General features: G+C 45.1%; 1 protein-coding gene across 1 annotated transcript; it reads right to left on the minus strand.

The window, feature by feature from the left end:
- Positions 1–13,702: 13,702 nt before the first annotated feature.
- GJD2 (gap junction protein delta 2) lies at positions 13,703–15,771 on the minus strand. Its single transcript, XM_026479819.2, has 2 exons — positions 15,701–15,771; positions 13,703–14,597 (listed from the first exon to the last, which is right to left on the minus strand). Exons 1-2 carry the CDS (start codon positions 15,769–15,771, stop codon positions 13,703–13,705), a joined length of 966 nt encoding a protein of 321 aa, XP_026335604.1.
- Between the last annotated feature and the right edge of the window lie 910 nt (positions 15,772–16,681).

A 16,681-nucleotide genomic window follows, 5' to 3' on the forward strand; every position in this document is an offset into this window, starting at 1 on the left:
CTGGCAAGGAGAGAATCATGGACTCTAGTACGTACATCCTCTGACGTTCTAACACACTTCTCCATGCCCTGTCTTTTCCAATTCCAAAACCCCTGAATTTCAAAACGATGTCCTTCCTACTGGGAACATTGTATCAGGCATCACAGCAGTAATGTTTTTCTCTAGAAGAAAGCCAACAGCCATAACTCCACCCCAGACAGAAAACCCGGTGCGTAAGCTCGAATGGGAAGAAACCAGATGAGAAAAACACCTTTTCTGTTGGGCTCTTGTCTGAAAGGTGCCTTGGCTTCTGGGAGGAGATTTCAGGGCAACATGACGGAGTACCTTCAAGCCATGAGAGCTCCAGAAGAGAGAGTGGACTTTCTTGAAGGGAACCAGCTTCCCACTAGCTGGACGTAGGCAGCCACTGGGAAAGGAGGCTGTACAGGGAATACAACAGCCCAATTAGAGGCCGGACTAATTGTGCACAATGCTGCTGTCAACCGCGGGAGCCTGTGAGTCTAAGACAGCCGAATGATTCATAATACCCTCTCTGGTAGAGTTCAAATGAGCTGGTAAGATCCTACTTAAAAATATCTCCTTCACTGACCTGAAAGTCTATTATGAGTCATTACTTCCTTTGTGCCAAAAGTTTTAATTTTCCTAAAAATTTTTTTGAACATTTATTTATTTATTTGAGAGAGAGAGAGGGGGGGGGGCAGGTGCAAGGGGCAAAGGGTGGAGGGAGAGAGAGAATCTCAAGCAGACTCCCCACTGCGCATAGAGCCCAAGGTGGGACTCAATCTCACCACCCCAAGATCATGAGCTGAGTGGAAACCAAGAGTTGGATGCTTAGCCGACTGAGCCACCCAGGAGCCCCTAATGCTCCTTAATATTTTTTTTAAAGGAGTAGTAATTTTAAAAGTTCATCCTTGGAGTGAAAGAGCTTACCCCCCCCCCCCCCCCCGCCAAGAGAAAAGATGGAAAACCAATAAAAGTATGAACAGGAAGAAAAAAAGAAGGAAGGAAGGAAGGAAGGAAGGAAGGAAGGAAGGAAGGAAGGCCTAAGAGAACTTTTGCCCACAGTTATTTGGGACCAAGTCTGACAAGGACAGAGACAGGCTTGGAATTTCTCAATTACTTGTAGAGTATGTCTTACAAATCTATCCTCCCCAGTATCCCAATCACCTCCCAATATTACCCGATCAATCTCAGTGGAGAGTCTACCTTCACAGCTACCCCCGCCTCCCCCCTCTACCCTCACTGTACCCAAATCCTGCCGCACAAAGGTTTAGGATTCTAGAATCATCCGTAGGGAGGATAAATTCAACCAAGAGTCTTCCTTTCTTCAACTGTCAGTGACTTGAGCTCTTGCTTCTGCCCTTCCACCTCCTTCTGCTTTCTTAAGCCTCTTATAAGAGTTGGGGGAAGACAAAATTAGATTAGATACACCAACTTTCTCCTTGTAGCCCTGGGCAAGCTAGCCACTCACCTCAGTTTTCCCCCCTGTAACCGGGTCTGAAAATACCTTTCTCAAAAGAACCCTGCGTTAGTAGGGCATACGTGGATTGTTGTGGCAGTCAGGGCCCAGTCTGGAAACCGATGGTGTATTTAATCTGAGTGTTTGAGAAAACTTTCATGAATAAACAATTAACAAAGGTAAAGTCACAGAAGACCAGTGTTAAACTCCATACTTTCCTCTAAATGCCATAAGTAAAAATTCTTGTAAGATTACAGAAGTAAATATAATTGCAATAATATATTTAAGTATTGTAAATTATATTGTATTTGTGGAAAATCCACAAGTTAAATTTAAAATCATCCGATTTCTTTACTATTCAGAGACGGGTATATTCCTTGCAGACTTTTCTACATGCAAATACATGTAACCAAAAATAAGTTTATAGGACACTTTGCTCTCTATAACCTTTTTGGATTTCAGTTTCTTCTTCTCTAAAATGGGCCCATTGGGGGACACCTGAGGGGTTCAATTGGTTATACAGGTCCTGATCTTGATTTTGGCTCAGGTCATGATGTAAGGGTCGTGAGATCAAGCCCCACACAGGCTCCTGCTGGGTGTGGAACGTGCTTAAGATTCTCTCTCTCCCTCTGCCCCTCCCCCCCATGCACACACACACACTCTCTCTCTCTAAGACAATAAATAAAATTAAAAAATAAAAAATAAAATGGGCCTCTAGGGCTGTTGTGGTTACCAAATGCATTATTACACAGAAAACCCCTAAGAAGCATTTGCTAAATAAAATTATTCTTCACTCAACAATACATGAGTTCACTGAGGACGTGCTCTGTGCCAGACACTGTCCATAAGAACTTCACATCTGTTAATTAGTAAGTGAGTCCGTTAGTAATGCCCAAGGAATCTACAAATAAAATAAAATGGCTGTCAGTTCCTCTTGATCTTTATCAAGAGCCAAGGTCAGGGTGAGAGATAATAACAATAATATTTTTCAAATTTCTCTTTGGTTTTAGAATTTGTTACAGATGCTTTGCAATGTCTCCAAAACTTTTGTTTATTTTATCACGCTTTTATCTGGCCAAGGTTAAAAAAAGTTTCCCTCTGCTCAGAAAAGCCCTCTGAAGAGCGGGTATTTACATGAACTGTAAAGGGGTCAGTCTTAGGAGCCACAGAACATTCTAGTAACTGGAAGTTCGGGTTTACAGTAGGGTTTGGTTTCAACTCTGACTCTTAACCTGGTTGTCTAAAGAATAAGTGTCTCTAAACCTCGTTTTCTCATCTGTAGGATGGGCTTATTTTCTACTCTGTTTTACAAGGTTTCTGAGGGAAGACCATCTGAGAATGGGGATCACATCTTGTTGGACACTCTGAAGGTCTACACAAATGGAAGTAGAGATTGCAGTAGAGCCAAATTCTAGGTCAATAAAAAAGGATTTTTTTCCTAGCCACTCTTCCTTCTACAAGGAATCTGATGTCCTGGCAACCTGGCCTACCTTCTTTGGTGTCAAAACGGGATTAGACCATGCGGTCCCTGCACGTATCTGTTCCTTCCATTAAATTGACCCTGGGAGTCATTTCAGAGGCCTAAGAAAAACTGGGGGATGGGAAAAAGCTGATGTCCCTCCCCAGACCTAGCTTCCTATGTTCTTTTCTTCTTTTTCAGTCTTCTTGCAGAAAAGGCTGTGAACTCAGTGAACCAATGGCCATATCCAATATCTGGAGTCTCAATAGTAATTATCATTATAATAAATCAAAAACATTTTTAAGCACTTAGTAGGTATCAGGCAATGTGAAGAACTCTTTTTACAGACATAATCAAAATTAAAACTTCCAACAACCCAATGAGATAGATGGTTTTATTATTCCCATTTTATAGACCTGGAAACTGAGGTTTCAGGAGATTACATAACTGCCCAGATCACACTGCTAGAAAATGAAAGAGTCAAGAAGTTAATTCACTGTCTGACCCACATGGTGGCTTGGTAAATGCTTGTAGAATGAATGCATCAAGTGCATTAGTCGGAGATGATCATGGGACACTATATTATGGGTCCCTATTATTTTTATGGGGCAGTTTGACTGTAAAGCCTATGCTTGTAACTACTCTCCAGCCACCTGTCATTCTTCTATTTTCCTTGTTTAATTCTTTGACCCCAAAGAGTCCCTAAGCACATGCTCGATGTGAAACGTATCCCCACAAAGTATGCAGACAAGTGAAGTTAGAGTTTGACTTCCAATTTTCTTAAAACATTACTTTTTCTGCCCCCCACTCACCTCCCTTCTCCCCTCATTCCTTAAAAAAGAAGTCATTACGTCATTGTACTTTCTCACCTAGGAAAGTCTTTTTAAGTACTAGCCACCTTCATTTTAACACCCAAGGACCCTAAGAGCACCAGAGAGAGGTGTGGTAAGGAGAACAAATATATCAAGTGAGGAATAAATGCCTGTCGAGCTCATTAGCACCCAGGCACAGAGAAGGAAACTGCTATTTTTATCGAATGTACCTTCATTTAAATAAATTTCAGAGTAACTTGATAGAAAAAGGGTTCCTTTGGAAATTTTTGATCATTCTAATAAGGACTGGCTATCTTACGTGCCCTTTCTAGCCTGGTTTTTACCACCCCCCACCAATGTATAACGTGCACGTTTTTACAACGGTTCCCTTATAAAATTTCCATCTCCGCCACTTGTCTTTGGGTTCTAGTTGGGCACAGACCTGACATCAGCATAGGAAAGCTTTGTGGCTGAGACCACCTGTGCGACCAGGAGGTAGGGCTCCGTCTCTCCCTTGTGATGCACTGGCGGGGTATTCATGACTCAGTGTGGCTCCAGTTATATGATTCCTATAGCCAAGGCTGGTTCATGACCCAACGCATGAGCAGGTATTCGGAGTTTAAATCATCCATTCGTTTTCTCGCTCACAACTTTGCCATCATTTTGTGGACACTCCAGGACGCATCCCAGACCTGGTCCTACATCCCGCTCATCCTCAACCCAAGGGTTGACCAAGATTTCTTTCGCAAATTCAGGAGTCACAGCCACTCACTCAGTCTCTGTGCTGAGACCTTGTATTTATAAAATTAGTTCCCATTACACACACACACACACACACACACACACACAGAGTTTTTTTCAGTAAAATACAAAAATGAACCCCCAAATTCTTTTCCCTCTACCCTTTTCCCAAAAAAGCAAATTTGAGGAGACTTACTGTGTATTCTTATCCTATAAGCCAGTTTTTCTAGAATCTCAGAAATTATCCACTTCTTGAACATTCTTACTAACTACTAACAGCTACTAACATTCTCAAACTGACTTTTTGAAGATTTGATAAAATGTAGCAACACATTTCAGGTGCCTGCTCTGTAACCCAGCTACCCTGTAGAACCAGTCTGGTAAGTGTGCAGTGATGTTTACTCCACTTTTGTATACAACAGTGACAACTGGAAACGACCCAAGTACCCAAGCCTAGGGAAATGTTCGAGTAAATTGTGGCACCACTATTTCATAGAATATTTATCCACTAATCAAAAACATGTTGCAAATTTATTTGTTGATGTGGAAAATATTAACCATCTATATCTAAATGGGAAAGGCCACAAAAACATGCAGACACTGTGTCTAGAAAACACGCATCTGTGGTCCCATGTGTACCCGTTTGTGTACCTATGGAGTAGAAGTCCCACACAGGTGTGCACTGAAGGACAGACATGGGTGATGATGATTCTTTGAGTGACAGGATGTTTTTCATTGTGCTCGTCTTTCTTCTGAATAGGTGTTACTTCTGTAGTTGGGGGAAACAAATGCTAGGTTTTTTAAAAAGAAAAAGTGCTGCCTTGTCTTTCCTCATCTCTGAAATCATGGAAAACAGCTAAGGGGAGGATCACATGCAGGTGTGGCTGCCTCTCCAGAATGTTCACGTCAGCTTCTATTTCATGTGCCGTCCGAGTGCAAGCACGCTGTTCTAACTGCACTGAAGACATCTCAGTTCCCAAGAGACCAAGACCAACATCTTCCCCTAAAGATGGGCCAGCACATTTCCCTGCGACCTCCTGAGAAGTATTAGAAACCACTTTTTGAGATTACAGTCATTTCTCTATCATTTCTAGATTTGTTTCCTGACAATCTAGAGCTTAACATTCGATAAGTCAAGAAGCCATGTAGACTTCAAGTCAGAGAACTGGGTTCTGTCCCCTCTGTGTTAAAACTAACCATGGTTTTGCCATAAGAGACTCTTAACTCTAGGAAACAAACTGAGGGTTGCTGGAGGGGAGGGGGGAGGATGGCGTAACTGGGGGATGGGCATTAAGGAGGGCACGTGATGTAATGAGCACTGGGTGTGATATGCAACTGATGGATTGCTAAATTCTACCCCCCGAATTAATAATACACTATATGTTAACTAAATTGAATTTAAATAAAAAATTAAAACTATCAGACCAATGAGTCAGGTTTCCTGAGATCTCATCTAGCAGAGCTTTCTTGGAAGTAGTGTCATAAACTATTAAAACGTGGCTTCAATATCACACTGCCTGGGCTGGAATCTAGACACACCATGGACTGGCTGTATAACCTAAGCATGTGGATTTAACACCCACATTTGGTTTCCTCAACGGAAAAATGGGTGTAATCAATACTTAGCTTTCTCCTTCTAGGGCTGTTGTAAGGATTAAGAGGGAATATATTTAACACATATTTGCTATTACTAAGATCATGAATAGAAATATTTAGACCAGGGACGCCTGGGTGGCTCAGTCGTTGAGCGTCTGCCTTTGGCTCGGGGCGTGATCCCAGGGTCCTGGGATCGAGGCCCGCATCGAGCTCCCTGCTCTGCTGGGAGCCTGCTTCTTCCTCTCCCACTACCCCCGCCTGTGTTCCCTCTCTCGCTGTCTCTGTCAAATAAATAAATAAATAAATAAATAAAAAAGAAATATTTAGACCATTTGGATGTCACATGAAGAGCCTTCAATGATTTTTTTCTGTTATTGTCATTGGAAAAATAAAAATATGGAGGGAAGAAAAAAGAAAATTATGAAAAAAGGAAGAGTTTTTTAAAAAAACAATCATTTGTAAAAAAACTTGGCCGCTACCTGGAGACAGGTATAACGGATAAAGTTTGCTAGGTCAAATGTCTCAGAGGTATCAACATTCACCAAATGTATATTTAGGTGTCCATATGTGCCTACTGGCTAGAGTTGCCCAAAAATACAAACTTTTCAGTGCACACAGCAGCAATTTTCAGAAAGGTTTCCCTTTTAGGACAGGGAGATGCTGCAAAGCTTAATCGGTTCTAAGTGATTCTGAAATATTGTATCAATTTACAGCAGAAAGGTCACCGTTGGTGAATAAACATAAGGATTCTGTTCTGTGCCTGGGATTTAGCAGACTAACCCCCACTAACGCTAATGGGACCATGCCGCCAAATCCCCAACCATCGCCCTGGATATGTGCTCCAATCCCTTACTGTTTGGAAATGTGTTTTCCAAATCAAAGCTGATCCCGAAATGGGATCTCTGCCTCATCAGACAGGAACAGTGTGGCTGATGCCTGGGGACGTGGAAGTGCTCAAAATGATGACATTAAGGAGCTTTGTCGAAAGGGAGGCGGGTCTTCACATTGTCTCCCTAATTCACTGTGGCTTTCTTTGCTTGATGTACAAATACAGTTTGTTCATTTCCCGAACCCTCCTCCCACTACTTCTCTGTGAACTCCAGGCAAAACAAACCCCCCCGGTCTTCCACACATATCCCCAGGCTTCTCTGCCCTAGGAGAACATTTATATTGGTCCCTACCCACTTCGCTCTTCTTCAAGGAGATCCATTTCAGTGCCACCTTGGTGAAGTTTTTCTATACCTGCTCCACACCCCTACCCCCCCCCCCCCCACGCACGCACATTGAATGTGATGTCTCCCTCCGTGGATCCCAGAATGCTTTGAGTCTTGAGTATGGCACAGTTCAAACTCTGCCTTCTGAAGTTGTCTCATTTTGCTCAGTCTGCAAGCCCTGTGAGGGTAGGAAGTGCGTCACACCGGTCATTATGTCCTTTAAAATCCTGTCCAGGCCCTCTCGCACCCTCAATGTTCAAGAAAGCACTGAATTGGATTGAATGACTTTCTGTTGCTTATTGGTTTTGGAAATTAGGACTTTCAAGGAAGGGGTTGGGAACTGGGGATTTGGGGTGTCCTTACAGATGCTAGGTTCCCTATTAAGTTAAATAAACATGTTTGAGAAAGCATCCCTGGCCTTTGGAGCCAGAGAGAAGAACTTGCCCATTCTTCACTGCTCCATTTGCCGTGGTAGTCAGAGACTTGGAACCCTGGCCTGGGTCAATAAGGGATCTGATTCACAACAGCAAGGCATGCATTGATACTTGGCATCCACATCCTTCAGAGATCTCTAGATTTATGCACTGACCTTGCCTACAGCCCTCAAGTCCAGAGCTGAGTACGTTTCAGCCACAACTACTCATTTCTGTGCAACGTGTCTAGCTGGTGTGCTGTCATCTTCTAAATGAACATAGCTTTCAGTGGTGGGTGGCAGAGCTGGCTAGCCGCGCCTGCCTGAGTATCAGAGCCCTAGCGGAGACGGGACTGATGATTTACCCTCGAATTGTAATTGCTTCCACGAAACCTGCAGGAGATCTGCAAGTAGCTCAGGCAAAGGATGGTCTGTGCTCACTGTTTCTACTTTCTCACATCCCACTCTCTCACCAAATCTAATGGAATTTCTCCAGGCTTTTATCTAGCTTTTATTTAGCTATTTTGCAAATTGAATTGAACGAATAGCAGATCTTCTTCCTGGAGATTCTGCCTCCCTTAACTTTATGATACCACTTTGTAACTACCCTCTGCTAGCCAGCTTGTTCTGACCTCCATCCTGGGCCCCTCCTCCGTCGACTCCAGGTTTTACCCTCGGTCAGGCCCTCTCACGGCCATGGCCACTGCTTCCACTCCAGAAGATTTGAGAGCTGTTGTTAGTCGTCCATCTATAACTTTGCATCCCTAACTTCACATACAACATAAACAAGGGCGGCTCTTTTGGGAGAACCTCATACTGCCCTTTTCCTCCCTTCCTACTTTCCCCTCCAAATACCTGATTCTCATCATCATTTTACGCTGACGTCTCTGACTCCGTTGTTTTTAGCCCTGACCACACATTTAAATCCCCTGGGTATGGAAAATAAAAAAAAAATCCTGATGGCTAGGCTTCCACATTGGGGATTCCAATCTAAGTGGTCAGGAATGGGCCAAAGGCATTGGTGTCTTTTAAATACTACTTTCCCATTATTATTGACACAAACGTTCATCTTTTTGTTGGAGATGTGGCTTTAACAGCCCTTCTCAAGAGCCAAGGCAGGTTATCATTATCTCAGGCTTCCAGGCCCCGAAGCAGGAGCTCCATGGCCATTTATTGTCTTAAATAAGGTATCCACACATCTTGGTTTGCTCAGCACGGATCCAGTTTACACCCGTTGTTCTGGCTTACCATTCAGTCAGCTATTCTGCCCCTTTTCCTTCTCTAAGGTATCCTGTTTTGTGCAATGGATTACACAGCCCCTCTAACCATCAGGGTACCTAAAAGTTTGAAAACACATAGTATCATTGTGTTCCCCCAGGTCAGAATATGACTGTATTTTGCCATAGGGCCTTGAAAGAGGTGATTAAGTTAAAATGAGGCCATGGGGGTGGGCCCTCATCTAATCTGACTAGTGTCCTCATAAGATGAGAAAATTTAGATCCACAGAGAGACCTCAGGGGTTCACCCGTGCGCACTGAGGAAAGATGACGTGAGGCAACAAGGCACAAGAAGGAGGCCACTTGCAAACCAAGGAGAGAGGCCTTTGGAAAAAACCAAACTGGCTGACACCTTGGTCTTGGACATCTGGCTTCCAGACCTGTGAGAAAGTTCGTTTTTGTTATCTGAGCCATCCAGTCCATGATATTTTGTTATGGCAAAAAAACAAACCAACCAACCCACCAAAACAACAAACCAAAAAACACACTTGGTAAAATATAGAGAAAGTAAAACCAATCTAAATACTATTTCCTAGATATTCCAATCCTCCAAGATGAATGCTTATGCCATTTTCCAAGAAACCCACTGTCTTGATTTTAGATTGTTGGGCCCTTCAACTATGTCATGAAGGACTTGACTTCATGTCTTCACAGGATGTTTTTAGTTTTCGTTCACTCCGAGTCTGTAAGACCGTTCTCAGATGGAAGACTGACAATCAATGTCACATGTGGCTGGCTGCCATGGGTAAGGCCCAGTTCCTACCATCAAGAGCCACATACTGATCCAGGAACGACTCATCTCCATGCAGCTAGTAACAGTGACTTTTATGAAGGCTCAGTGCAAGGTCACTAAGCCAGCCTGGACAAGAGTTTAGTACAGGTTCCTGTGTAAGTGGACACACAAGCTGGTTTTTAATGGGTGAACAGGAGCATTCAGTGAAAGAAGGTGGTGGGACAAGTATTCCCTGCAGAAGAAACAGTGTTTAAAAAAAAAAAAAAAAAAAAAAGGAGGGGCTTCTGGGTGGTTCAGTCGGTGAAGCATCTGACTCTTGATTGCAGCTCAGGTCATGATCTCGGGGTCGTGAGATCAAGACCCGCATCAAGGCCCAGTCGGGCTCCTCTCTGCTTAGGATTCTCTCTTTCTCTCTCCCTCTGCCCCAACCTGCTCCCTACCCCCTCACCCCCCTGCTCATGTGCTCTCTCTCTCTAAAAAAAAAAAAAAGAAAAAAAAAAGGAGAGGTAAAAGAGAAACGATATTCTTTCTGGTGTTTCCTAACTTTCTGCACCCTCAATTTTAAATACAGTCCTTCGCCTTTGTCCTCAGAGGCTAGAGAGCACAGCTGTTGTCCCTCATTTTTTTTTAACCCTTTAAATATTTGAAGATTTAAAAATTATAAATTCTGTACTTCAGCTTCTCTTTTCCCAGACTGAGTAACTTCGGTCTGTCCAGGGTATTTTCCAAATTTTTAAATCCACTTCATTTACATTGGCACCCACGATCCGTACCAATGTGCACGTGCGAGCACGCGCACACACACACACACACACACATACACACTCATACACAGGCCAGAAGGCCTGCAGCTCATCAAAAGGCTCTTACGTCTAAGAGAATATATTGGTGCTGTCCTCTCTCAAAGTACAACTAGATTAAGGTCACATCCATCACACAGCTCTGTGAACCATTAAATCATCAGTATATTTTCTTCATTAAGTAGAAAGCAACAGAATCAGACTGACATCCGTCAGTCGTTCTGAGGGATGACTCTGTATGCCCAGAGGAAGGTGTATTCCCTCCTCCACTTCTGACAAGTGAATTAATAATCTTTCCATTTGTGGGTGTTTGGAAACATCAAAGAGCTGAAATAGATCAGCCCCACTGATATGCTACCGTTCTTCTAATCTTATATCACAGCATAAATACAACAGCCCTTGTTTTCCACACAGATTCCTACTTCTTTCACACCCAAGCATATGCTAAGAGCTCTCAAACAACACTCTTCCTCCATCTCTGGGAGGTGTCTTAAAACATTTTTAGCTCACCAAACAGAAAACAGAGGAGGATCTGTTTTTTTACTCAAGGGTAATCATTTTCATCTGCCTATTTATACTGCAGATGGAAACCTATAGATTGAAATAAACATATTTTCATTCTAAAATTGGCATCCGCTCCGCTATAGTTAGAGGATGCCACAATTGTATTTGAAAAACAATCATCCAGGAAATTCCACGTTGCTTCACGATGTTCAGACCAAGCGCTCAGTGGAACAAGGTGAATAGCGTTAAAAACTGGAGCGAGAACATGAAGCTAATGGGACCACACGTAGACAGAAAATGCCAAAAATCGTAGTGAAATGTGTGACTAAAAAGTAATATCTTGACGGGTAAGCAGAACATCAGTCTCCTTTGAAAGAACCCAACAAAAAACGATTGACTGAAAGTCGAAAACAGTGCTGTATAATACAGTAGCAACTAACCATATGTGACCATGTACATTAATTAAGATTAAATAGAGTTAGAATTCAGTCTGTCAGTTGCGCTAGCCACACTTTAAGAGGTCGATAGCCAGATGGAGCTAAGTTGTTCCCATATTGAACAACACGGAGAGTAGAAATTCCCATCACTTAGAAAGTTGTATTGAGCAGTGCTAGTCTAGAAGGTTCTGTTTGGCTATTCGTTTTGCATTGTTTTATTTATTTTATTTATTTATTTATTTATTTTTTAAAAGATTTTATTTTATTTATTCGACAGAGATAGAGACAGCCAGCGAGAGAGGGAACACAAGCAGGGGAGTGGGAGAGGAAGAAGCAGGCTCCCAGCAGAAGAGCCTGACGTGGGGCTCGATCCCATAACACCGGGATCACGCCCTGAGCCGAAGGCAGACGCTTAAGCGCTGTGCCACCCAGGCGCCCCAGGTTAGCATCATTTTAAACATCAGGCCTTGAAGAGATGATGGGGAGCACAGCATACCTGTCAAATGTGAAATCCAGGACAGAAAAGTCTGATGGAAAGGAAAAAATATTCTACTCCTGGAATGAGCTAATATGATAGAGTATAAAAGAAATATCCCTAGACAAGCAGAGGAATCTTGGGCTAAAAGGGAAAGGACTTAGTAAACACTACTCTCTGAATGTCTCATCACACTCTTCTAAACATCCCCAAATGTACCAGCCTCTTCTCCTCTGCTAGCGGCTGATTGAACTTTACAGGTCATCCATTCCTCACATCCTGCCCCCCATGTTCTGCTCTTTTGACTTTGCAACAAAACAATTGTGAACATGTATTTAAATAAATAGAAACCCCAATGAAAATAGAAAAATGCAGACTCTTCCCAGTTTACAAAAAAAGGCAAGAACTTTATTTTAAACAAATCCTCAGTTGTGTGTTACATCATGTCCATACCTAAATCAAAAATCATAAATGATAATGCAAAGGAAATAGAGGGCTTCATAAAAGCAATTATCCAAATATTATTCTTGGCCAATGATTGAACTAAATACACAGTGGATGTGAAAGGTAGTGTATGGCACTTACATAAATAAGAGCAAAGAGAAGGAAACATATTCACAGTCCAAAGAAACAGGTTTTTGAACCTTTGGTATATGTCTCAAATAAACATCCGTAAACACATGTTAGCCAATAGTGTTTCATTCCAGGTTTCTCAAGCTAGGGCTTGTGAGTGTGCTTCAGAAATAACTGATAAAATAATAAATTGGGATTCACGTGGGCTGATTAAGGTCTCTGGTGTGAGCACACAGGTAAATTCAAACCATGGCAAAATGAAGTGCACCTGTGTTGCACAACGAAACTGTATGAAAATGAGTGAAATACATCAGTTAGAAATGCTGTGGCTCAGGTAGACACCCTTGATATTAACAACAACGACAACATATTTTTAATGCTAGCCAAAGTCCACAAGCTGGAAGGCAGAAATATCCCAAAGCTCATAACCACATGCCGAACAGTGCAACAACCATCTCACAGAAGTGTTATAGCTGCATATTGCAATCCCCTCCCTCCCACCCAAACCCTGCCCCTAATAAACAGCACCAGTGCAGTTTGAGTTAGAAAATTGGAAATACTGAGACATTCCGAAGGTTTTCATAATGACTAAGGGCTAGTCAGATGGGGCTTTAATGCAAACCTTTGCCATGGCCATTTTCCAAAAAGCACCCCCTGTGATTCCCTCTAGCTTGCAGATTAACCATATTAGGTCTACTGTAAGGCCAGAGTCAGAAAAAAAGCTGGCATGCTATCCTGGGTTGAGGGAGAGGGGCATGCTGATGCGGGAGGTACACGGAAGATGCCTCAAGGATGTTTGTCTTACAGCCCAGGATGAAGGGATGTGTTGAGATAGGTCACAAATTTTGTACCAATGAAGTATTTGTCTCACGCCATTCACCGGGATATAGAGCTCAGCAGAGCGAAGTCCGACTTGGTAGCTGTGCAAGTACCCTGTTATCAGAATCAGACGGGGCCATAAATGCAGAGGACCCAAAGAAGTCCCACTCATCCATCTCATCACTCTAACCCAATGGTTTCTGGAGGAACCGATGGTGTGACGTATAGTAATGGTTCTACTTTCTCTCCTCTCCCATTGATGCAAGGTCTTCTCTTCACTAGTCTTGTCCTACATCTCGATGGTAAATGAGGGCAGAATCAGCCACTCTCTAAGCAGACATCTGCCTCGGGGCTACGTTTCATTCCCCAGGCTTTCCCCAAACCTGCCCCTTCACACATAGGCAGAGTCACTGGACTGAGTCCTGCCAAAATTGGGAACACTGACCCGGGGCAGGTCCTTGTTGCGGATCTCATAGACTGACTTCCTCTTGGCTTGGGCCCCTCGCACAGCCAGCTTGATCTTGCGCCATCCCAGGTGGTTGAGTTCAGCCAAGTTGAGCACAACACAGATGCCACTCACAGCAAACATGAACACTAGAAAGACAGTCTTCTCAGTAGGCCGGGACACGTAACATTCCACTTCCTTAATGCAGGGGTAGCGGTCACACTCATACAACCCTGGGACGCTGAAGCCATAGAGGAAGTATTGGCCCACCAGAAACCCAATCTCCAGGGCATTTCTGAACACCACTTGGATAATGTAGAAGCGGGAGATGCCTTCCTGCCTTCGCAGCTTGGATCGCGCTGCAGTGCGCAGCCCTGATGGGTGTGGGGTCAGCTCCTTGACCTCTAAACAATCTGGCTCCGTCTCCTTGCTGGTGTTCTCTGTGTTCTGCAGCACCCCATTGACAATGGCATTTTGCAACTTCTTATCTTCTCGTTTGCCACCACCACTGGCTCCACTCCCAGTTCCTCCAGGACCTCCCATGGACTCAGGGGGCTCCCTGTCCAGGGCTAGGAAGACAGTAGAGTAGCGGCGTTCTCGCTGCTTAGCAGACTGGTGCACAGAGTAGGTGATGAAGCAGAGACTGGGGGTACACACCATTATGATCTGGAAGACCCAGTAACGAATGTGGGAGATAGGGAAGGCGCGGTCATAGCAGGCCTGGTTACAGCCGGGCTGCAGGGTGTTGCACACAAACATGGTCTGCTCATCATCGTACACCGTCTCCCCCACAATGGCCACAATGAGGATCCGGAAGATCACCACCACAGTCAACAGGATCCTGAGCAGGGGAAGAGGGAGGGAGAGAGGTTCTCAAGGGTTGAGACACTGACTTAGGAAACCCCTGCTTCTCCTTTCCCTGTGCCAGTCCTTTGCCTGGGGAGCTGTCCATCCCTGTGTGGTACTGAGCTGGGAATCTAGGAAATCTTTTTTGGCTCTTCCCTTTCTGCTGGTTGCTGGTAGACTGGGAACACTTCATATTACAAGGGTCTCAAGTGTATATACCTCCATACACTGGACATGGTGTATTGCCACAGATAAATTTCACCTGTATACATGGAATGTACAGAGGCAAAAGACACACCTTCACTCTGGATATGGCAAATGCACATGGAATATCTGAACAGAGTACATGTTTCAAAGTCTATACGCAGAGTGTGCATATAACTCTCCCAAGTGGATATTTAGTTTACCCTCAGTATAAATATTGAACTTAATGCTTTATATAAACAGATAGCTATGAATATCTATCCACATATATACATAGATATATATAGTGTATACACATATGAATATATATATATGTATGTATATATATATATGTATGTATATATATATATGTATGTATGTATATATATACAAAAGTATCAATTGGGAGTGCGGGTTTCTGATACTGTAAGTTTTAACAGCCAAATCCGTTTAGCTTAAAAAATATTTTGGGGGGAAAGATACATCTGCTCCGAAGAGCAAATCCATCTCCCCCTTTGCCCTTCTCTGTCCAAACACAATCCTGCCTTCCTTGTAGATTCTATTTAGGGAACCGGATGGAGATTGGCTCTGACTCCGGAGAGTGGGGGTACCACGACTGAGCCAACAACTCCTTTTCTAATGGGAGAAGAGTCAACCCCCCAGTGGTGCTTCAAGGGGAAGGGATGGAGAGCTGATCAGGAGAGCTGATGAGGAGCAGCTGGGGGAGGGGGGCATCACTGGACACGGGGTGCACAATTACCCAGGGACACTAGGCGCACGGATGGAAGAGGATGGAAGAGGATGGGAAAGGGGCAGTGGATGGGCTGGGGGCTGTCAGGGCTCGGTCTGGACGTGAGAAGGGACTCCCGGGGGTCGCCCGACGGGGCCCGCTGACGGCCGGCTCAGCGCCCTTACCTCCCGATCATAGTGGAGTGCTGCTGCACCGCGGCTTCCAGCAGCCTCTCCAAGATGGTCCATTCCCCCATCGCTGTGCATCCGGAGGCAGCAGACAAAGACTGGGCAGCACCGGGCACGTTCCCGCTCCTGGCCCCTCCCTGGGCCGCACCTCCCGACTGGGAGCGCTTGACCCCCAATTAAAGAAGCAAACAAATTTTTTAAAAATCCAGGAATCCCCTCTCCCTTTTTTGCACTTAAAAGAGGGAAATGAGGAAAGAAATCGTAGCGCTCCCCGACCGATGGGGCAGCTGGCGCGGTCGGGAGAGCGGGCACGAACCTCCCGCGCCGTCCCGGGATCAGGTCTGGAGCCTGCGGATGCCCGGGAGAGGGGCGGGGCGGGGGTGGCAGCGTGCAGGTCCGCGAGCTCTCGCCCGCCCGAGAGCGGTCTCACCCCCGGGGTTGGGGGCCTGCGAAGGGTCCGGGCACCAGCCCCAGCGCCTGGCACTTCAACGGGCACCGGGCGCCCCTGGGCAGCCGCCTGCGAGGCCCGGGCGGAGCGCGCGGAGCTGGCTGACGGGCTCGGGAATCCGCGGCCGCCGCCTCTAATCCGCCCTTAAGTAGTCTCTGCCTGCGTCACGCCAGGTCGGCGGAGGGGAGCCGAGCGCTGCGTGCGGCTGTCGCTGCGCGCTGGAGCCCGAGGGGCAGGGGACGCGCGCGCGGGGAGAGGGGGGCAAGAGTCCTGGGGGCCCGGCGGGGAGTGGGGCGACCTCGGGAGGAAGGATCGCAGCGGCCCTCGGGGCTTCTGGAGGCGCCCAGGTAACCTCACCTGAACGCCAGTCCCCTGCAGGAGGAGGGGGGAGCCGGGAGCAGACGCGTGGGTGTGGGGAGGGACGCGAGTAGGTCGTGTGGTCTCTACGTAAGTCCCTCACCTTTTTGCTCTTTGTCTTCGGGGAGACAACTCAAAGTCCCTCTCTAAATGGAGATGCTGGTTGGGGGGAG

Source organism: Ursus arctos, unplaced genomic scaffold (assembly GCF_023065955.2).
Source record: "Ursus arctos isolate Adak ecotype North America unplaced genomic scaffold, UrsArc2.0 scaffold_36, whole genome shotgun sequence".
Lineage (NCBI taxonomy): Eukaryota > Metazoa > Chordata > Mammalia > Carnivora > Ursidae > Ursus > Ursus arctos.